Raw genomic sequence first — 22,376 nt, 5'->3', positions numbered from 1 at the left:
TGCGAACAGTAAACGTGAATTTTATCTGCTTCTTGCCATCTCCAACCTCTGATCAGGTTTCAAGAGTGTCTTACACTCTCCTGCTAATTGTCCTCCAATGGCTTCACACTGTTCTCCTGGGAGAGGGGAAAACAGGGTTGGCACAAAAAGCCAAATGGATGTGCCTCCTGCAAATGCCAGAAAGCCAAGAACGAGGAAGAGGAAGGGAGGGTCGGGCAAGGGGGCTTTGCTGCTGTGGCTGCTGCACTTCCAGCACACCAGCTTTGGCTCTGCTTGCCTTTATCCAAATCAGCAGCTGGGCAAAAGGAACAGGGTTTTCCCTAAAATTTTCTCTTTTAACTCTCAGCAGCCCCTCCTTTCCCGACCCCGGGAGCTGGAGCATACAGCCCAGGCTGTGGGAAATCCCCACAGTCGTGGCAGGCTCTTATCCTGGTTAAAATGCCCTGGGGGTGGATAAAGGGGCAGATCCCTACCACAGTGACACCTGAGTACCCCAAATACTTGTGGCTGTCCACCACTCCCAACAGTGCACAACAGGAATAAATAAAGATGTTTCTAATTAGATTAAGGCTCATCAAAAATACATAATGAATTTCCATTCTTCTTTTTTACAAAGACAACGCTTTGTGAGACAAATGCCATTGCCATCTAAACCTTCAGCTTAGCCTTCAGCAACTCCTTACACTAAGCCTTGCCACTTGGCATTTGCTGCTACCAAAGTGCCATGGTCAGTTCCGGGCACCTTCACTCACTCACTGCTCCTGCACACACACACGGAATCCACCCAGGGAATGTTTATAGGGATGCAAGTCTGCAGCTTCAATTTACAAGTTCATTAACAGTGTCCCTGCAAAGATCAGGTTTTTTTCAGTTGGAGCCCTAATTAGCAATGAATTCTCATTATTTTTCATTGAAATCCCAAAGCAGCTTTGGCACATTCCCTTTGTTCTCTTGAAAACGGGGAAGTGGAGAAGCGTAAGCAAGATAAAGACACAGCTGATGATATACTGGGCGGGGTGTTTTCTCCTTGAGCCATTCTTCCACTTTAATACACTTTAATACAATTTTCCTTACTATTTAAGATTTGAAGAAATATCTATTTCCATAAAGAAGCACTAACACCACTGTTGGCTGCCCCCCCATCCTTCCCAGAAGGACGTGTCCCTAGGATAAGATGCAGAAGGATGTGTCCCTAGGATAAGGCGCATCCTGTGACGAGGTTGGCTCTTCATTCTGTGCTCAGACAAAGCCTCCATCAATGTCCAGAGGCATTTTCCAAGTGTGGGGGCACAAATCCAAACTGTGACCATGAGAAAAAGCCTGAGAAACAGCCAAGCACCCCCTGACTGCAGTGCAGCAGCTCTGACAGGGAAATGTTAATCAGGGGGAGAGCTCTGCCAAAGCTTTCATTAGCCCTGATGAGGTCAGGGCCTGGAACAGGCAGCTGGCACTGGCACTGTCCCCTGGCAGCTCCAAGGACTAGCTCAGGCTCAGGCAGAGGTGGCTCTGAAGGTGGCGGGCTCTCAGAGGCTGCCTGAGCAATCCCCCCAGTTTTAGTGCTTGTCAGGCCCTCACTCTCGTTCCTCCAGAGATGTAAATGCAAAATATCAACCAATTATAAATCTCATTTTAACCCGGGTTTGAGTCCTTTCATGGCCCAAGCGCTTTGGAAGGGCCACAGCACGAAAACCACCAGCCCCAGTAAATTTGATCACTCCTTTTTTAGTGCAGCTAATAAGCAAATAATGGAACACAGACATCAATCTCCCCACAGAAGAATAGTGCAGCACCTGAGGCATCTCTCCCTCATCCAACCTGCAATGTATCCACTCCTGGAGTTGTGTGGCAGCACAGGGACATCTCCTGGCAGGGCACTGAGGAACACAGGCACAGCAAGAAATGGGTGCCCTGTGCCCACCCTGGTGACAAACAGAACTCAGCACTGGGGGGAAAGCAGTTGGGCTGTCGGACCGTGCTGGTGTCTGCTCCAAATCCAGAGATATTCTGGGCTCTTGGCAAATTCTGATTGTTTTTTGCCAGAGGGATGGATAATCATAACATTGTTTCCACAGTCGTTCTACAAATTATTTTGATAATAAGGGACCTCCTGTGACATTAAGTACATTTTAATTACAACATTGTCTGTAATGCATATATCTAATTGCAAATAATTATTTTATCATATTTTGTCTGTAGGCCTCTTAGATGCATCAGATATTATCTTCTGACTCAGTGGTACAGGTTAATTAAAATTTCTCTTTTAATACTGTTTCAAAGCCAACCACATAATTTCATCTGAACACCAGCTGTGTCAGTAAAAAATTATTTTTTGTTATTTTTTGTCATGCTTGTCCATGGAGTAAAACCCGAGCTGTTTCTGCAGGCTGTAATTACTGCACTGCTTTCTGCAGTTGTTCATTTGCAAAGGAAGAAAAGAAGGAAGAATGTGTGGAACATCAGTGGCCAGTGGTTGCTTTGTGTGTTACTGGTTCATTTTGAAGGATTTTTTTGTTCTCCTTCTCATGTACAAAAAGCATTTGAGATCTTCTCTTCAGAAGGAGAACTGAAGATATCACACAGCTTGGTTTGTCAGAATAAACTGCACTCAGGCCTGAGACAATCAGAGTGGTCATTCTGGGTGCTAACAAAGCCCAGCTTAAGGGTGATCCCAGTCAGCTGCTTCCTCACTCATTCATTTTTCCTCTGAGTGATAAAGACCCAACACAAGATGAGAGAAAAATGAAAGTATGAACATAACGTTTAGTCAAAGGAAAAAAAGAGTTTAGGTTAAATACACAGCAATATAAACCCAAGAAAGCTGAGGAGGGGACAAGAGGACAACCAAGACTCTTTCTGCAGGTGGCAGGACCCTTTCTCTGTAAGCTGCAGGAACAAATGATCCTTACTTCACCCTCTGAGCATCATTTGCTGGGACCAGAAGTGTTTCTGCAAGCTTGCCCATCAGCCCCTCAGCGCTGTTTCAGACCCAACACACTGTGCCCATGTGCTCAGAGCCAGCCCCGGGGACAGGGCTGGCAGGGACAGGGTTAACAGCGTCCCCAAAGGAGGGGACCGGGCTCTGCCTCACCCGGCCAGAGGTGAACGCTGCCAGGAGGAAATTGCTGCTGCAGCTCCACCGAGATCACAAGTGACCTTTCCTCTTGGAGAGGGGTGAAGTAAACAACACTTATCTCGGATTTAATGCGCTGGAGACAAGCAGCACTTTATCTCTGCTCCACACCACAAGGAGCAGGGAAGCACAGGGATGATTTTCCTGTTTCTACCACATAAGCCACCTCTTAGGCCAGCCTCAAGTTGAGCTGAAACGTTTCCTTGTGGAAAGATCTCTCTTGGAGCAGTAGGTTATGGGCTTGCACAACGTGCCATAAACTTCTTTCTGCAGTTCAGCCTTTGGCAAAGGCACTCTGAGCTCTCCTTACTGGGTTGATATTTTTACTCCATGAAATTTTCACTTCCTCCAGACCGTTTCCTTTAGGAAGGTATCAGGGGACATGCAATCCCTGCTCTTTCTATTTTGGATTTTTTTCCATCAGTAGACATAAATCCTTCCCTTTCCCCCTCTACACAGTTGGAGATTCTGGCAGAAGGAAATCTGACAGGGTTTTTTGACAGTGGATTTCTCCTGTCTATCACTTTTACTATAAGAATGACATCTGACTGCCTCATATGCTGCAATGGGTGGAAACTTCCCACCAGGTTTTTCCTAAATAAACCTCCACAGGCCAAGGGACAGTGAGAACTCCTTTGGGTGCCAAATGAGAAGGGCTGGAGGAGACCCTCAGTGAGGGTTAAATGGATGAGACACCTTTGCCTCCATAAACTCCAACCTTTGCAGAAGTTGATCCATGGAAAGCAGATCACAGGATCCAGACTTAAAAGAAATAATTTAGTAGAAATTCAGCACTTTCTGTGTGGTTTGAGCCCGAAGCAGAGCTTTGCAGGAGCAGGGGATCTTGCCTGCATACCCTACAGGAACACTGCTGGGAAAATAACCCCTCAAACCTGGAGCCCACTGGAAAAGTCTTTTCCACAGGCTTAGTCATACCAGGGCAGAGAGGGCAGAGCCTCATTTCCTTACGCAGCACGCTGGCATAGCACCAAAGCCTTGCCAAGACCTTGCACCTGAGCCAGGAAGCATCCAGGGAGCTGATTCCAACGCAGGGATAAGCAGCTCAGGCACCTTAATGGATGTGTTGGACCAAGGATATACAAGAGGACACAAAACCAACTTTCAAAACACAATCTGAAGCATTTGTTACGAAGGACAGAAAGTCAGTACTGGCATTCCATGCTAAGGAAACCATTACCTCACCTGTAGGTTGTCTCCTGTGTTTGCTTTTCCCCTACCTTTTCTCCTGGGCTCAGTATAAAGTGTTATATTGACACAAGCAAGAGGAGAAGTTCCGTAATTTAATCTCTGCCATTAAAATTTCAGGCTCCACGGGAAAAGAAACCCTGCCTGTTCATCAGGTCCAGCGAAATTCAGGTGGCAGCCGGTGTCACATTTCCACAAACTCCACAAACTCTGCAGCACCAGGCTGCTTCCAGCATGGGGGGGAGGAAGGAAGGGCATGAGCTGTGCAATTCAGGGAGAGTGTGCTGGCCTGCAGTGCAAACACATATCAATAATTCAGGCCACTCTATTTTGGACTGGGAATGTGCTGCCCCTCACCTGTACTGCTTGAGGCAATGCCTGAAATAGAAACTCCAGCAGGAGCAGCCCAGAGGGCAGTGCCAGCAGCCTGGCAGGGCAGTGCCAGCAGCCTGGCGGGGCGGGCACTGCAGGGACAGCCTTTGCAAGGTCAGCCCTTCCCTTCGGTCAGTGAGTCTTGGCTGTGCTGTGACAGCCCAGAACTCTCCCCCAGACTGATGGATGCTGGTCTATCCTCCTGTGAGCCAGCCAGGCAGACAGGGTCCTGCATGAGGAGGGATTTTCCCAAGGAATCCTGGACCCCTGCGCAGTGCTGCCATGCCTGTGCTGGTATTGTCACCTCCCTCAGGACACCACACAGTGCTGGGGCCTTTAACAGCTCAGCTCTGCCACAGTGTGATCACTGCTCTGTTGCCTGAAGTGACTGCTTTATATAGATTTTACCTCAGACCCTGAAAGCTGAATGACCAAATCTCTTTCAGGAAATTATTCTACCTTAAGCACTGGCTTTCGGAAATGCATCATCTGACTTTCTGGGAAATTGCAAATGTTACATTGTTAGAAAATACAAGTCACAGGACTTCACAAGCGGTTCTCCCGCACAGGCTGAAGTCACTGCTGCAGGTTTACTGGCATTCTCTGGCTTGTGCTGTCCTATGCCAGCTCCTAAGTGAATAATTTGAAAAGTTCTATTTGATGTGGTTGAACTCAAAGGGAGAGCAAGGACTGTCCTAGAGCACTGTGATTCCAGGCATGGCATCTCTGCTCCCTGGAGCTCTGCACAGGCAGAATTTCCAGCACACCTCAAACCTAAAGCTATGCAGTTTGGTGCTAAGCACCTGCCCTGCTTATCACACAAGTTATCAGACATCACAGCAGCTGTAGCACCACAATTCTTGAATTTGCAATGGCTCCTTTCTTAACAAAGCAGAACATGAAAAAACGTGGAACAACCAGAAACTGACAGAAGAGACAAACTGGAAGCTGTTAGTTTTGTAAATCAGTTAAAATAAAAGGGAAGGAAAAAAAATAAACAAGAACAAGCCAAGACTTTAGCCATGTGCTTCCTCAACCAACTGCTGAAATTGATCTGTGCCAATGGAAGGGGAGAGCCAGAAAAGCCCAATTCACTCTCCTCAGGAAGCTGCTGATGCTGAAATCACACCACATGACCCAAAATTTGAGACAATTGCTGGAGAATGGTAACTGTTCCAGAGGGAGATGGTGTGATGGGAAGGGTGTGCTACAGGAATTACCAGGGATGGGAAGGGTGTGCTACAGGAATTACCTGGGATAGGAAGGGTGTGCTACAGGAATTATTCCCAATGATGAGAAGGGTGTGCAATAGGAATTATTCCCAATGATGGGAAGGGTGTGCAATAGGAATTACCTGGGATGGGAAGGGTGTGCTACAGGAATCACTGTAAGCCTGAGCCCAGCTCCAAGGTATGATGTGACAGCAGCGAATTTTCTGACTCCAAGCACTCAGCTATCTGTATAAGAAAAGGGATTAATCAATTTTTTCATTTTCAACGCTGTGCATCATCACTACCCATCTTCCTGACTCCAACAAGTGATTGCTCATTTCTTACCACAGGGTTTGGTGGCAAACCCAGCCCTTGCTCTGCCCCTTCCAGAACCCAGCTGTGCTGCAGAGGGGGAGAGCTGAGCCAAAAGGAGCACTGCCTGCAGCCCCCTCCTTCTTTATTTATGTATCTATTTGTCCACTGCAACTTCCAAGCAGAGCCTTTCCCTGCTCCTGCAGGCACAGGAGGAGCTGGGACTGCCCTTCCCCAGTGGGACACGTTTAGGGCTTGTTGACCTGTTGCTCCGGTGACCTCAGGCGTCTGCAGCAGGATCGCTTAGAGGGCTCAGAGGAAGTGAAATTTTGGCTTCTAACAATAGTAATCCCTGAGACATTTTATTTTCTACACCAATTCACGGCTGAAAAAACAATTCCTATGTGATGTATAAATTGATTTTTACACCATTTTGTTAAAAACTAAGAAGCTTCAGTTAAAAACTGAAGCATATACGCAAGCCATTTCCCTGAAACCCCTTGTTTTCTTTTTTAGGACCACAGCCTGCTTTGAAGCTTACTAGAATTTACTTTTTAGCCCAGGAATACTGAGAGCATCTGCTGGCTTCTGCTTCTGTGGTGGATTGTGCTTTTGTTGCCGAACTATGAGCCTGCTCTTTTACCTTCCCTGGGTGTAAAGACAGGGAAGAGTGTGTAAAGACATATTATTTATATACTTATATATTTATATACTTACAGTGCAAGTGACTAGTCAAAACCTGAGTGTTTTCCAATAGAGATCCGCACTGAATATCGGGGAGAATTTTTTCCATGTGAAGATGGGGTGGCCCCGGCAGAAGTTGCCCCTGGATCCTTGGACGTGTCCAAGGCCAGGCTGGACGGGGCTTGGAGCACCCTGGGATAGCGCAAGCTGTCCCTGCCCGTGGCACTGGAAGGGCTTTAAGTTCCTTCCCACCCAAACCTGTGGTTCAGTTTTTCCATGGCAAATCCAGAGCCTACCTAGGAGCCAGCTCCCTACGGCGCCTCCATTCCAGCTGCCCTGCCCGGGGCATTCCCGCGGCTCTCCCGGGATGCTCCGCTGCGCATCGCGGCGCTCCCTGGAGCCGCGCGAAGCCCGGCCGTGCCGGGGGTTCCGCTCGGGAGGTCCCGGTGGTTCCCGGGGGGTCCCGGTGCGCGGGCTCCCGGCGGCCGCCCCGGTGACGTCAGCGCCACGCCGCGGTGACGTCAGAAGCGGGGCGGGCGGCAGCTCCCGGCGCGCCCCGCGCAGAGCGGGGGGCGGGAGCGGCGGCGTGGGGAGCGCGCCCGGCGCTGCGCCTCCATCCCTGCCCGCCGTGCCGCCGGCATGTTCTCCAGGAAGAGCCACGCCGACGTCAGGAAATCCACGCAGAAGGCGCTGGACCCCAAGCGGGACGTGCTGACCCGCCTGAAGCACCTCCGCGCTCTGCTGGGTGAGCGGCGGGTGGGCGCGGGGGGAGCCGGCCCCGGGGCCCTCAGCCCCTCGGGGGTGCCCGGGCAGAGCCGTGGCTGCGGGCGGGGCTGCGAGCGCTGCTCGCCCTCCGCCGCGGTGTCCGGGGAGACAGCAGCGAGCCCGGGTAGCAGCTGTCCGTGCTGCGGGCAGAGAGCCTCCCCAGCCAGCCCCGGGCTCCGCGGGCTCTCCCCGCCGCAGAGGCGGCCCCGGTGCGCGCCCTCCGTGAGGCGCTGCCGGAGAAAGTTGGGGGTGCCCGGGCAAAGTCGCGTGTGCCGCTGTCCCGGGGCTCGCCTTGGGCTGGGTGTGGAACCGCGGGGAAAGGCGCAGCCCTGGTCAGTTTCGGAGAGGCGCTCGCAGAAGCTCTGCTCTTGTCAATATCATCCGCTCGGGGGTCCTCGTTGGGTGTTCAAACTCTGAAAGGAGTCGCGCCGTAGCGTTTTGTGGTGACTCCATGTTTGGGACAAGGCTGGACGTGGCCAGGGGCGCCTTGCAGGTGACGGCTTCCACCCTGCTCATCGTGGAAAGCCGCCGATGAGTTCCAGCTGTGATCCTGCTGCAGGTGGAAAAGCCGCCGATGAGTTTCAGCTGTGAGCTGCGGTTCGGGAGGGTTTGGGTGGCCTCTGTTCGCTGTTCACACGCGGCAGGAGCAGGGTCTCCTGAGGGGAAGAGGCTGTGCCCGGTTAGTGCTGTACCCTGCTGGTTTCCAGGTGATGCTGGTTTGTTCCAGGTGCGGGCGATCATCGCTGATGTGCCGCACTTGTTTCTTGTGAGCTCCTTAAGGATCTGACTGGGAGCAGCTGCTTGGGGGCAGAGCATCGGGTAGTTTTGGCCTGGGCTTCTCAATTAAAGGTGTTTGTGGGCGCTGGTTTCAGGTGAAGGCTATTGCGGGGCTGGCAGGGGCTGTGCTGTGTCCAGCTGGCCGGCTGGTCAATGCAGGCACTGTCTGAGCAGCTCTGGGTATGTCTGCTCTTGGCAACCCCGGTGTAAACATTCGAGGTAGCACGGGAGTGGCTTCTGGAAGATGCTGTCTTGATAGATACCCTCGCCAGGGTGTCTTCCGTGGTGCTGTTTCCCCACATGTGGGAGTTGGAAAAAAAAATCCTCTAGCATGTAAAGGTTTTGGTATAAAGGCTCAAAAGTAGTTGGATTTCGTTGTTTTTTGTTTTTTTTTTTTTTTTTTTTTCCCTTCTCCCCAGATGTGTATGTCCTTGCCCTGGCCAGGGGTAGGAATATGTGTGTCTGTCTCTCCAACTGCTTCCCTCAGGCCACAGTGCCACACGTTCCCCAAATAGCTGTTCCTGCTCTCTTGTTTCCTTGGGAGATGCCAGCTCCTCTTCCTTTGTTAGTTTAAATCACGGGAATTTAATTGTAAACAAAATGTCAGTTACTCTGCCGTGATCCCACTGGAGCAGGAGGATACAGATCAGAGGGAAGATGATCATAGGGGAGGGATGAGCAAAAGGAATGTGTGTTTCCATAAATAAGGGTTCATTTGAGCTTTGGATTGCTTCAGGTCCCTTAGTGGCACCTCTGTAAGTTTGTCCAGTGCCCAAAGTGAAAGAAAAGGTTCCACTTAGGTTGGTGTTGGTTATGATATCTCTCAAGCCTTCAATGGCCTTTAGGATCCGAGTTCCAGCTCTGTGGGGTGCTCTGTCCATGTGTCAGGGCAAAATGCTACCCAGATCAACAGCAGGACTTAAAATTGAGTGCTCAGTTGTGTTTGAGAAGTGACCAGAACATTTCCCTTATTTCTTTATTGCTATGGAGATGTACTCATGGCCAAAACTTGTTAACTTAGTAAAGTTCTAAATACAGTTTGTGGAAGTGCCAGTAGTGTGGCCTTTTTTTTTTTTTTAAGGTAGACTTAAAAAGCAGTGGCCTGACAAAAAGTGGTGGGGATGTACAGATTTGGCTCTTCTCCACTGCCTGGCCATAAATGAAGCCTCTGCTCTTTCCCAGAGTAGTTTCTGTGAGACTTTGGTAGGACAAAAATGGATTGCTGCACCTAGAGAATTTTTTCTGTGGCTCTTCTTGGGTAAAGATGTCCTTTTTATATTAAAACTTTTCTTTCCATAGTGTTTTCTTCTTGTGTACAGGAGTCAGAAGTGCTGCTGTCTAGTGCTTTCAGTCTTTTCTCTTTTGAGCAGTGGGCAAATATGTGGGAGACACACAGAGTTAAGACTAAATGTGGAATTGGTAAGGCAATCCTTAATTGTTGCCTTTAAAACATACCCTTTAGGAAAGCCCATGCTTTCCATGGAACTGCCTTGATCAGAGATGGGATAACAAAGGAGAGTAGTGGGGTTTTGGTTCTGGCACTGCTTGGCCTCGTGGACCAATGCTGGCTGGGTAGAAACTTTCATTTACTGACAGTCAGAAGAGGATGTGTGCAGACTTCCTGCTGAATTCAAGGCTGGGATTGTTCTGTAGAGCTCGTGTGAAATTTGAGGTGTTAACATCATTTTGGAAATTGTTCCAGTTGGAGGGGTGTTTTGGTAACGGGCTGTTTCATGCTGACATACTTTTTTTGAAGATAAGCAAGAATTGTGCATTATTTCTGGGGTGAGGCTCATCATAAAAGTTTATCATTAACCAGGGTGTGGCTACAAAATTCTCTTCATCTCCTTTAATTTTTCTAGTACTTGAGGATTAAGAGAGCTTTGAGAAAATAGCATAAAGTGACTTTGGAAGTTCATGGAATTAAGGGATGATTTCTAACAGGTGCCTGTGATAACATTTAGCAGTTAACAGGAAAATAAAAGGCAAGTCCATGTGCTGAGGACAGGCTTAGTGTCCCCTCTGGGTTTTTTTTTTTTTTTTAGTATGAGGAAGAGCAATGAGAGTTTGGCAATAGATTCAGGCTAAGTGGTACCCAAGTGTTGCCCTAAATTTTAAATTTAATAGTAAGGTGAGTCAATGTGACTGACAGTTACCCAGTGAGCCAACATGTCCTATTTATAGAGAAGAAATAGGGTGTGACCCTGGTGGGTGTCTTAGTGTTTCCTGAGTGTTGCTGCAGCAGCTACTGTCTGGTGTTAGCTAGACTTGTGAGCTTGTCCTGTGTGGGAAAGGGGGAAATTATTTAGGTTTGGGATGGCTGCTGGTGCTTGCCTGAGGTGTGAGTGTTGGGTGCCTGTGTGCAGCTGTAGTAACCTGGGAGCTGTCTGGGAGTAAATATAAAAATAAACCCAAATTCCTGCAGTTCAGCCCCAAGCTTGCTGCCTCATTTCCTCAGGTGCTTCTAAATACTCCTTCAGGCAGTGCACTTTCCCAAAGTCAGGGTTTTATCTTGTTATCTCAAGTGATAAATGGCACAGGAAACTTTCCCCGATGTTTTCCATATAGGAAGCAGGAATGAGCCCTGCTGCAAGTTAAACACATCTGTGAGAAAGGGCTGTGGCTGTAGGGATGCAGCTCAAATCACACTCACCCCTGAGTCACCACCGAGATGCCACATTTAGGAAAAAAGGAGGATTTGCTTTCTTGGTGAGGCAGTTCCTTTCTCTTCCCGTTGCAATTTAGAGGGAAAGTTTCCTTTTTGTTTAGATTTTAATGACCTCATTCCCTCATATGAAATCCCTGTAAATGAAAGCCTTGTTTTCCCCTGGAGTTGTGTTTAACAGGATGCATTCATGGAGAGGAATAATTGCACTTAGCTTGCAAATTCAGACCAGTAGTTTGCAGGAAACAAATATCACGTTAAAGAGTTTCCCTGCTCTAATTGTTTCCATAGTACAAGCAGCCAAGCAGAGCCTTACTGCTGGAAAGGTACTAATTTAAATAAAAATCAGGTTGTCCAGGGCTAAAATTATTGTTTCTTCCATAGTTGTGGGATATTATTGAGCCTTCCTGCTGGAATCAGCTGTATTTTGGGTAACAAAGGGGTTTCTTGCAAGGTGAGGCTTCAGTGAGGAGATGTGATATTAATTTTGGCCCTTCACCCTCCTCTGGGGGAAATGACCCAACTTTCCTTGACCAAATCAGTTGCAGTAAAGAATAAAAGGAGGAAATTAATGTGTGTTTAGCAAGTGTCAGGCTTAGAAAACAGTAGACTTTTTTCTTTGTAGAAAATAAATTTATTTCAAATTTCAGACCCAAGTTAACACTTAGGAAAGTGCTACATGCCCGAGTTGCCATTATTCTAAGAAATGAATTGAGAATATGCTGTTATTTTGGTTTGATCTGCTTGCCAGATGAATGCTAGAGCTGAATTTGCATCCAAAAATCTTTGCTGGTGTTTTTCTCCAGCAGTACCTGTTTGTTTTGATGGTACAGAGGCCATTTGGTTACACAGCTAAGACTCAACCCATCTTTTTTCTTTCTTTCTTTTTTTTTTTTCCTTTCTTTTTTCCTATTTTTAGTGGAAAGCAAATGAACCAACCAAAGCCCTACTGATGACTCTCATAAATCCAGTGATATTCTTTGCAAGGATGGACTGTTTAGTACAGAATACTCAGTGAACTCACTGAAATAGTTTTGTATTGCATTTATTTCTTTCTCTAATGCTCGAGTTGCAGAATGCCTGTAATTTTTGTCTTTCTGCTCTTGTGTAATTGCTCTGTTCCTCTTTTCAGATAATGTGGATGGAAGTGACCTGAAGCAGTTTTTTGACAACAATTATTCTCAAATTTATTTTATATTCTATGAAAACTTCTTAACACTGGAAAACAGCTTGAAACAAAAAGGTGAGTTTTTCCAGCAGCTGTTGGTCAGTGTGCCATAACTGTGCTCCAGGGCATTCCATTAAAGCCTGTCCAATGATTGTCTAGTGCTCAGTTTTCTGTATTTACACTAATAGTTTCCTGCAGTACAGTGTAAGTGTTAATCACTTTAATTTTATGGTAGCAGGAGAGATGAGCATGGAAAATCACTCTCTGAAATGAGAGCAGCAGCTGATCACATTTCTGGGTTCATTTCAGCATTTACATACCCATCCTCTCAGCTTGCTCCAGGCTCCTGCAGCTCCCTGTGCTCAGCTGAGACATGGCCAGAGCAGAGAGAGGCACTGCAGCCTGGGCACAGCTCACACTTGGGATCTTTATTTAAGATGAGAAATAAATTGAGTGTCATCTTTGACTTTAGCTGAACAGCAACAGCCTCATTCTCCTGTTTTTTATTGTGTTTCTGGCAAGCAATGTTGTTTTGTGTCTTGCAGGGAATAAATCACAAAGGGAGGAGCTGGACTCCATCCTCTTTCTTTTTGAAGTAAGTTTTCCATACCATGAAAACTAATTTGTGTTTTAAATCTCAGTGTCATTCTGTGCTTACTAAGTGCTTTGCAGTGAGGGGTGAAACCAGGTGTCGGTCACCTGAATTAAGAGATGTTATCAAAATGCCCTGAAATCCAGCAAGAACACCTCTTTCCTGAGCACCTGGGACCTGATGCTCTGAAAACAAGCCAGGGGTTTTGGTGGAATTTGGGAGCACTATTGCAACCAGTAGTTGCATTGACTCTGTTAGGCTAAGGCTTTCAGGGGGTCTGCTTTCTGTTGTTTCTTTTCTGTTTCAATTAAACAAGCGTTTGCTCCTGTGTTTCATGGAGGGCCACTTCAGAAGGGCAGCACTTTCCCCCTCCTCTGTTTGCTTTGCCTGTGTCACAGCAGGAGGCTGGGCTCTGCTCCCCTCACTTGGAGGCATCTGTTGTGATTGCAGTGTTGGGTCTTGCAGCTCAAGGGGAAATAAAAGGACAGGAGTTGTCAGCTACTGCACATCAGTTTGATGTGTGTGTGTGAAATGCTGATTTGCTAATTTGATTTTTTTTGTTCAGTCTAACATCTTTCATTTCCATATCCTTCCCTCCTGCCCAGCACTGGCCTTCAGAGCATTGGCAGTGTCTGGGGAGGAAATGTTTCCTAGTTAACTTTTGCATAATCAAATGAGGATTGCATTAATTTAAGTGAGAATACTCTGGGATAGATAATTTTCCAAGGTACCTCTTTTCTTGGAGCTATTACCTAAATATATTTGGATATGAGAAAATATCACTGGACCAGATGAAAGCCTGACACATAAAAATGTTCTTATAATGCACACTGAAATTCTCAGCTTAAGCTCTGCCTGTCTCTAGTCAAAAAGCTCTGGCAGTTAATTAGGTAAATAATTGGCCAGATTTCTCTCTTAAGGTTAAACACACATCATCTACTGATTTCTTTCTCTTTTCTTTATTTCTTTTTCTGTTACTCCAACTACTGACTTTTTACGGAATATTGTGTCACAGAAATGTCATTTTTGTTTATATTTTGGGGTTTGTTTGGTAGGAAAAAGCCCTTCAAACTTTCAGTGGGACTCTAGAAATTGAAGCTAAAGGTTAATTGTTCTCAACTCCTCTCACTCCCTGTGAAACACCTCCCAGACCCTCAGAAGCATGTGCCTTCATGGTTTTGCATTAATGAGTAGTTTGTGGTTGAAATGGTATTTATAGTGACAAGAAGAATGATGCTGTTTAGCCTAATGTGCCTGTTGTGGGAAAAATGGCCATGAGAATGATGACATGGAATACTGGGGCTTTTGTGATCTTGAATTCTCACTTTGCTGCCTCCCTTTTCATCTTGTCCCTCATTTCCCCCTCTGTGAGACCGGATTTTCACCTTGAGATCCGAGCTGTGCTTTCTGCTCCTTGTGACATTAGCAGGGGTCTGCTCTGGGGGTGGCCTGAGGCAGTGACAAAGAGCACAAGCTCACAAATTTGCCAGGATTGTTTGGGGCAGGAGAAACTCTTCCTCTTCCTCCTCCTCCTCAGTGCCCAGCCCAGCAGTGAAGGTGTTGCTGTGTACCTGAGCTAGGCTGTGCAGGTTAGTGGAAGCTCGTTAATACTCTGGGGCCTTGAATAAGGAATGCCATTTCTGTGCCTGTGCCTTTGAATAGGAAATAGCCAATGCTTGCTCATCTGAGTGGAGGGACTAACTGGGCATTCCCAGGGCTTGGAAAGGGGTGGCCAATAACCACCCCTTAATACTCCTTAAAAGCAGTGGGAGTACTCACTGTCTGAAGGAGAACAAGTGGATGGTTGTGTCTGAAGCTGGGGCTGCTTGGGGTCCCAGTGAAGGAGAACTGTGCAGCAGCCTGGTCACCCTGGGGGAGAGGAGATCCTTTCAGTGTTTGTGTGGGATTCAGAGTGATTCCCTTCATGGTGGGGATCTGCTGGATTGAATGTGCAGTCCATGGATAGCTAACCCTGGGTGAGAACAGCCCAAGAGCCTCAGCACAGGACAGGGAGTCAGAAAAGCCAAGTGATGAAACATTCATACTCTAAGCCATAGGAAAGAGAACTAATTGATTGTTAAGCTTTCCATATTTAGTGTGATGTCAGCAGGAGCCAGGGGGATGCTGCATTTTCTGCTAATTAGCTAAATGGGTAGTTACTTAGGATTAACAAATGCTGAGTCCCCATGCTGAGGGTTAACAGCTTAAAAATCAATAAAAATATTTATGAGGGAATTGCTGTCTTTGCCTTTCCTGGAGGTTTAGTGGGATTGTGCTGCTGTTGTGGAGTGACACCTAGTGTGTGTATTGGGCAGCAAAGCTTTTCCCACAAATCCTCTAGAAATTGGCTTGGATTGGTAGCAATTTGTGGAAGTTCTAATTTTACACATAAACTGCCCAGCTTGGCCACACAGCAACAACTTCAAACAACATGTTACCCAAAGAAGAAATGTTAGTCAGCAGGGAGGAATGCCAAGGGTTAACTATTGCCATTAATACTACAAAATGCTTAGCTCTAACTCTGTGAGGTGCTTTGGCCTTGTCTTTTCCCAGATAGATATTTGTGAAGTGATACAGCAGCAGTACTGTTATTTTTCCCTGTTTCAGCTAAAAGCCCAGAATTATGTGACGCACAATTTTTTTCTGTTGAGGCATGGCTCTCTTTATTTGCAGTGCATTTGCAGAACAGGTTACTGTTGTTCCTTGTGTCCCTGTTCCCTTTTGAGGGAGCAGCTCAAAACCTCAGATTTGAGGGTGGCTCTGAGCCCTGTGTGTCACAGACCTGCCACAAGGTGCACTGTGTTCATGTCCATTTTCTGGCACCAATAACAGTATTGTTGGTTATATATTGGTTGTATATATATCTGTTTGTGAAAGTTTGGTGGTTTTTTTTTTAATAATGAAGTGTTTTTTCTTTGTTGCAGAATCAGGTGCTGATTCCTCTGACACTGTGGGTTTTTAATCTCTAATGAAGGAAAGGCAGATTGATGGTTTTGAGATACATAGATCAATTTCTTCCCATTCTCTATAATTTTTCTTCTCTGTAATTTTTCTTCTTTAGTTAAGAACATCCACATCTGTCGTGCTGATGGTGTCATAAAATTCATTCCACTGATCTAACAAGTTCACTGGATCAAATGTTTTAAGCTCAGAATTTTTCAGACGTAGAAAAGCTTCCCCAAGTCCCATGTTTTGTGTGGAGTTTGTGGTTTCTTGGTGCAGATGTGAATGCTGAGTCTCAAGTTCAGTACAGTACCAAATGGGCTTTTTTGTTTATAGCAATAAAAGTGCTTGTAGCCCTACTTTTCTACACACAGAAAATTACTTTTGGAACCATTTCAGTTTGTTCTGCCATAATTGCAATAACATTGCTGCTGTTCTTACAGCATTCTGTGGGAAATTCTAGCTATATGTTTTACATGTTTTACTTCAGAGATCTTACTGTTTCTCGTTATGCCTGGGGCAGTGATAAGTGCCCTCTGTGCTTTGGGCAGACATTTTCCCTCAACAAATAACTGTAAATAATTTATTAATGCAATAAATGGAATATCCCTTCATTGAGATTGAGCTGCTGCAGGCACACTGACTCCATTGGCCTCTTGGCTTGTCTGAGCCTGCGAGTAGGAGATGGAAAATTCTGAAATTGATGCAAGCTTTGGTCATTGAACACCCTGAAACCACCAGCAGCACTTGAGCACAGAGGCCTGGGAGAGCTCTTATGCCTTGACTTGACTTGAAGTAGATCCACCTGCCACTGACTCCTGGAAATTGTGAATCCATCCCCCCAGAGGGGATGTGATGCAGGCTTGCCCCTGGTACTGCTGCTGGTTCTGCCTCCAGGAGTGGGTTTGCCCAGTGAGGGCACCTTGGGGTGTCATTGATCCAAGAGCAGCCTGGCACCCCCAGAACAGCAATGCTCATTATCCCCTGTGGTCATGGAGCTGGGAAACATCCTCTGGGATCCCAGGTGAGGCTTGGCCCAGCCTCAGCCTGCCCTGTGTCCTGCAGCAGGTGATGGGCACAGAGCTGCCAGTCACGGTGGGATTCAGCCAGGGGGGCAAAAGCAAAGGGCTTTGAAAAAGAAATAGCAGTTTTGGTTAAGTCAGAGGGAGTCTGTCGAAATATGAGCCTCAGTGGTTTTTATTTTGCTTCAATAAAAGAGAGAGACACAGCTTTCAAAAAGCAGCATCCTGTGTAAACTAAGATTTAAACTTAACATTATTCCTAGTCATGCAGGAAGTCCAAACGAAAAGGAACTATGGATAATCAGTTAAAAGAACTGACAGATACCCTGATGTGTTGATCAGTAGTAATACCTAATTTCTATTTCAAGTGTGTTATAATGGATTACCATATAGATGCAGCAAAGCACTAAGCATTAAATAGATCTATGTGTTTTCTGAAAAAGCAATATTATTTTGCACTGTGGGGTTTCTTAAAATATTTCTTATTAGTGTAGTGTGAAACTAGGAACAAGATGTCAATAGCCAGCTCAGATTCACAGCAGTGTGGCTGACAGCCTGGGCTGGAAGGGAAGAAACTCTCATTTGTTACATAGCAGTAGCAGTGCATGTTCTTTAGAGCCCCAGGGGTGGGGAGGGTGTAGAAAATGTTGCTGGAAATATAAAGTTGCAAAGGGAACAACTGGAGCTGGTTCATGACTTGTGCTGTCTCGTGTCACGCTGCAACACCACCTCAGCCCGGGACTGCCGTGCTCAGGGCAAAAATCACCAGCTGGAAGCTGTGCTGGTGGGACTGGAGCTTAGCTTGTACCTTGCAGAGTTTATATTTAATGGTGTAGACTTTGCACCTGGGTGACTTCTTTTTGCATTGCAGGAGCAGACGTGGGCTCTGCATTTGTCCCGCTCCTGCTCTGCTGCAGAGCTGTGCTGTCTGCAGTGCAGGAAGGGGACGAGGTCGCTTTTTGAGAATGCCTGCTTGCTGTGGGGCAGGACCATGCAGGTGATCGGTCACACTCTTGCGTTTTTTCAAAATACATATATTTGTTTTCCTGGTTTTGAGATGCTGAAAAGGAGAACACAAGGGAAGGGACTTGAGTGTCTACATTTTTTTTGGCTGTGTGAAAAGACTTTGGGAGATGGGAGCTTTTCTCAGATAGGAACCTCTGTCCTCTTACTGATGGTTTGAAAACTTGGATTGTTTTTGATTCAGTCACCTGACAAGGGTGTTGGATTCTGTGTTTTGTAAAGACAAAAGAATGGTAACCTTGTTTTCTGCCCTGACACCACCGCCCCGCCCCCCCCCCCCCCCCCCCCCAGTTTTGAGTTTAGGCTTGTTTTTCCTGCTCGTTGTTGAACTGTGCAGCAGCATTTGTTTTTCTGCTTTTCTGTGCATACAACCTAAAGTTCTCTGAGACTTGGATGTGAAAATTGTTACCAAATTCTTTTTCAAATGGATCTTTGTGCTGGAGCTTTGCACTACTTTTCCAACCTATGCAGCTCGCACCTCCTCACTGCTCACTTTCTGGAAGGGAACTTCGTGTTCAAATTTAGATGAAACTGTGTAACAAACTAAAACAATGGAAACAAAATACATGTGGGTTTGTCTGGTTTTCCAGGATAAATGTGCCAATGTGTGAAGATTCCTTCCTGCAGTGTGTTGTGGGATACCTGAATCCAGTTTTTGTTGCTGGTTTGCCATAGGGTTTTGTTTCCTGGAGCTTTTCCTCGCACACCTCAGGCGCACGGCTTGTGGTGAGCCTGGGCACAGACCCAGCTCCCACGCAGAGCTCCTGGGTCAGGTTGGGTTAGGAGTGCTCCTGGCTTAGCTTAGGACTCCTTTCTGCCCTGTGCCAAGTAATGATTAATGCCAGAAATAGTCTGGAGGAGTGGTGGGCTGCCAGTGTTTTAATGTTTAGATGGATAACCATAACTCTTTGTCCATGGATCCTGCAATCTGATTGGCAGAAGCCTGGTGCTTAACTAACAGGTAAAGCCCCAATGTGAGTCATGGCCTCATTTTTAGCCAGTCAGATCCTTCATCCCAAGCATTCCTGCTGCCCACGGACAGGGAGCTCGACCTCTGGACCCTCTGCTCCTGGGGTCCCGCTGCCACAGTGTGCTGGGGAGGGAGCTGGGAGAGTGACACTGAAACAAAGTGCAAGGAGCATGGAAAGAACCTGCCTGGTTTGCATTTTTATTCTGGTTAACCTTTCAGAAATGCTATTTACTGTGTGGGGAGCACGTGCTATGGTGGAGGTGTGGAGATGGACCAGCCTGTCTGTGACCCGAGGTCTAGCTCCCTATGTCCACAACCTTGTCGTGACTGTCATCCTCTGCTGTGGAGAAAGGAATGTTCCATGTCCAAAAAGACTGTTCTGATTGTTGAATGTAATTTCTGAAGCTCTTTATTGTCAAAACAAGAGGTCTGTCCTGCTCCATGTCTCGAGCACACACTCTGGCAGTGGTGGTGACTCTGTCACCCGGCTCCCAGGGGTGGCCCACAGTGCCAGCTGCTTTCTGGGCTGTGATGCTTTGTTTTTTCCTGTGAGCTTCTGTGTGCAGAACATCCTCAAATGTGTCACTGTTGCTTAGGTGACCTATCATCCATTTGCATCTTGCATGTGGTATTACTGAGAACTTAGAGGTGCTTTGTTGTGCAGAAACTCGTGCCAGTCATTTTGTTTGATAATTGCAAGGAACTCTGACTGTCAGTCATTTATAACATTGTTTAATTCCATGTGATTTCCAAAAGGAAGTGTTCAAAACTAGTTTCCTGTTTAAATATGTCTTCCTGATTATTTCAATGGCTGAAAAGTTGTAAGTTGGAGACGTTTTTTGTGTGGAACCTGTGTGAAGCCCTGTGTATTGCCAGACCTTTGTGAGGTGGAGCAGCAGTAAGCGAGCTGTGCTACTGCCACACCCGTGGCTGAGCCCTAGTCTATGCTGACAGTAGTTTAAAAAGAAACTCTGTATTTATTCCCATCTCATTTTTATGTTGTGCATCTGTTTCTCTGTATCCCCTGATGAACCAGTTTTATTACAGAAATTTTGACTAGTTTTGTTTCCTGCAGAAAATATTGCAGCTGCTACCAGAGAGGATATTTTATCGATGGCATTTTCGCAGTATAGGTAAGAAGAAATTGTTTAAAAAAAAAATTGGACTTTTTAGTGTTTTTTTCAGATAAATTTTTCTTTTAATGAGTGATATATGAGTAGAGTTATGAATGGTATTTGTGCAAGTTTGGCCCCAGCTGTCTTTCCCAGATTCTCATGAAATGGAGGATTTTCCCAGCATCCTGTTAGAATATGGCCTTGGCCATGACAGACACACGATATTCATGGGTGGCTTCCTCAGATCTAGACTGTTCTTTCCCCACACTCTGGTGGTATTGAAGCTTCTGGAAGAAGGGAGGGAATAGGAGGAGTCTGGCAGAGAGCAGCCTTGGGTGGCCAGAACACGTTGAAATCCAGTGAAGTGGTTTAACTTGATAATTTCCTTTGAATCAAATGCCTTGGATTTGTCAGTGCTTTTCCAATTCTGCTTCCAAATGCCACCAGTGTGGCACCAATGGGTTTTTTATGCTGCTTATTAAAATTTTATGGGGGGAGGGTTCTATTCCTTCCAACTAGGACTTTTTGATTGGGGTTGGTTTGCAGCACTGTCTGACCAGCTGCCATTTTTGTCATCAGAACAAGGAATTGCTTTTGCAGAAGAACAATGAGCGGAAGTTAAAGGTCAAGGGAAGGGCTGTTGTCACATTTCCACTCAGCACTGACAAAAACAAGAGGAGACATCTGCCTGGCCACTTCATAACGGTTCAGCTGCACTAGTCCAGACTAAATTGGTTCCACTTGGTTGCTCTGTAGCTGATATATTCTTTATGCTTCTATTGAGTGGTCATAGTGGCAGAATTTTTTATCTGTGTCCAAAAAGTGGTGTACAAAATTTGGCAGAGCATTTATTTACACCTCTGCCTTGTGATTTCCTTTTGTTTAACATTCATGTGCATTAATGTCAATTTCCTATATATATTAATAATTTCTATATAATCTTGTGAAATGGCGAAATCTTGCCATTATACACATTCCTTAAATGGGAAGGACCCCATTTAAGGAATGTGTATAATTCACAGATTTTACTATTAATGAAAATAATTTGAGACCGGGTCCTCTGAAGAAAACCCAGAGGACAGATAAATCACAGTTAATCTTGGGTGGTGGTGATTGTAGCTAGATTCAGTTGGGGGTTTCCCCCCCATAGTTGTCTTAAAACCCAGTGCAGTAGTCCCAGAATAAATTAAAGTAGGATTTAATGAAATATTTTTGAAAACATTGTGATGGGAAGTGTCTGATAATGTCTACTTAATTTTCCCAATCCAGGGTCGATTCTGAAGAAGCTTTTGCACACTGGAAATTCTCTCAAGGTATCACACTGATTTCATATTTCTTTTCACTTAAATTTCTGTGAAGTATGCTACTTTGCAGTTTTCCAGTGGCAGTGTTTTCCAGATTGTTAGGCTTTGTAATTTTTTCTTATTCACCTTTTAAACTTAAGTTTTATTATTGTGGTCTTTGATTATTTTAATGTGTGTTTTCAGTCATTTTGCTGCTCTTATGACCTTTGTGAAGTTACCTGGAGAAAGATATTGCTTAATACCTAATTTTGCTTAATATCTAATTGCTTAATTAGGTATTTATATTGCTTAATACCTGATTTTTTGAGCTTTCTCTGGCATTAGGGCTAGGATTATATTAATAATGTGAATACCCTTGGTATGATGGCATGACCTTGCAACCCCTAGCTGGGATGAAGCTCTCGCCCTGCCTGTTGTGAACTATTTACCCATGTTCCTGCACTTACAGACCTGTGTCACTGCCCTTTTTGCCCAAACACACCCCCTTGCAGCTCAGGTGTGAAGGAATCCGCCTGTTCCTGCTGTGGCTGCAAGCCCTGCAGACCAACTGCGGCGAGGAGCAGATCCTGATGTTTGCCTGCCTGGTGCCCGGCTTCCCCCCGCTGCCGTCCTCGCGCGGGCCCTGCACGCTGGAGAGCCTGGTCAGCCCCCCGGCCGCGCCCGACGGTGAGCCTGCTCCTGGGGGGCCCTCTCTGAACCTGAGAGAAGCAGAGAAAAGAAAGATCCAAGCCATTCTTACCTCATCTGCTGCTCCTGTGTTGTGCCAAAGTGGAATGCAGTGGGGAGATTGTTTACCAGAGCGATGGCGTTTTGTTTCCTTGGCCTGTCAGGGCCAAGCGCGTGTCCAGACTGTTGGTCAGCAGGTTTTGTTCAGTTGAGTTCTGGTTCAGTTTCAGTTTAGATGTAGTGTAATATAGTATAGAATAATAGTATAACGAAGTAATTAATTAGCCTTCTGATATCAATGGATCCTCCTCATCATTCCTCCTGCCAGTCGGGCGAAATTTCAAAGATAGGGTGCCTCTCCTGGAGGAGGGGACAGTGGGTGCTCCTGGTGAGCCTTCTCCTGGGGTGCCTCTCCTGGAGAAGGGGACAGTGGGTGCTCCTGGTGAGCCTT

At 46.2% G+C, this 22,376-nt stretch overlaps 1 protein-coding gene and 1 long non-coding RNA gene across 8 annotated transcripts in view; one reads left to right on the top strand and one right to left on the bottom strand.

Annotated features, from left to right (window-relative positions):
- Positions 1–7,395, bottom strand: part of LOC311151807 — a 67,935-nt gene extending 60,540 nt beyond the window's left edge. For 2 of the 3 annotated variants that reach the window (XR_014616033.1, XR_014616034.1), the window contains exons 1-2: positions 7,212–7,395; positions 6,063–6,165 (exon numbers count right to left, since the gene is read on the bottom strand). This is a non-coding gene — a long non-coding RNA (uncharacterized lncRNA). The remainder of the gene's footprint in view (positions 1–6,062; positions 6,166–7,211) is intronic. The other variant, XR_014616035.1, reaches the window with a different exon arrangement.
- Positions 7,396–7,504: 109 nt separating this feature from the next.
- The window catches only part of RALGAPA2 (Ral GTPase activating protein catalytic subunit alpha 2), a 92,067-nt gene continuing 77,195 nt past the window's right edge, over positions 7,505–22,376 (top strand). For all 5 annotated transcript variants that reach the window (XM_084202483.1, XM_084202484.1, XM_084202480.1 and 2 more), the window contains exons 1-6: positions 7,505–7,660; positions 12,255–12,365; positions 12,836–12,885; positions 19,916–19,973; positions 21,225–21,268; positions 21,751–21,925. In XM_084202483.1, the coding sequence (XP_084058609.1) occupies positions 7,555–7,660; positions 12,255–12,365; positions 12,836–12,885; positions 19,916–19,973; positions 21,225–21,268; positions 21,751–21,925 (544 nt within the window). In that variant the 5' untranslated portion in view covers positions 7,505–7,554. The remainder of the gene's footprint in view (positions 7,661–12,254; positions 12,366–12,835; positions 12,886–19,915; positions 19,974–21,224; positions 21,269–21,750; positions 21,926–22,376) is intronic.

Source organism: Fringilla coelebs, assembly GCF_963513975.1.
Source record: "Fringilla coelebs genome assembly, chromosome: 3".
NCBI classification, from domain to species: Eukaryota; Metazoa; Chordata; class Aves; order Passeriformes; family Fringillidae; genus Fringilla; species Fringilla coelebs.
The sequence above is the reverse complement of the archived record's forward strand: the minus strand, read 5'-3'. Positions and strand labels throughout refer to the sequence as shown.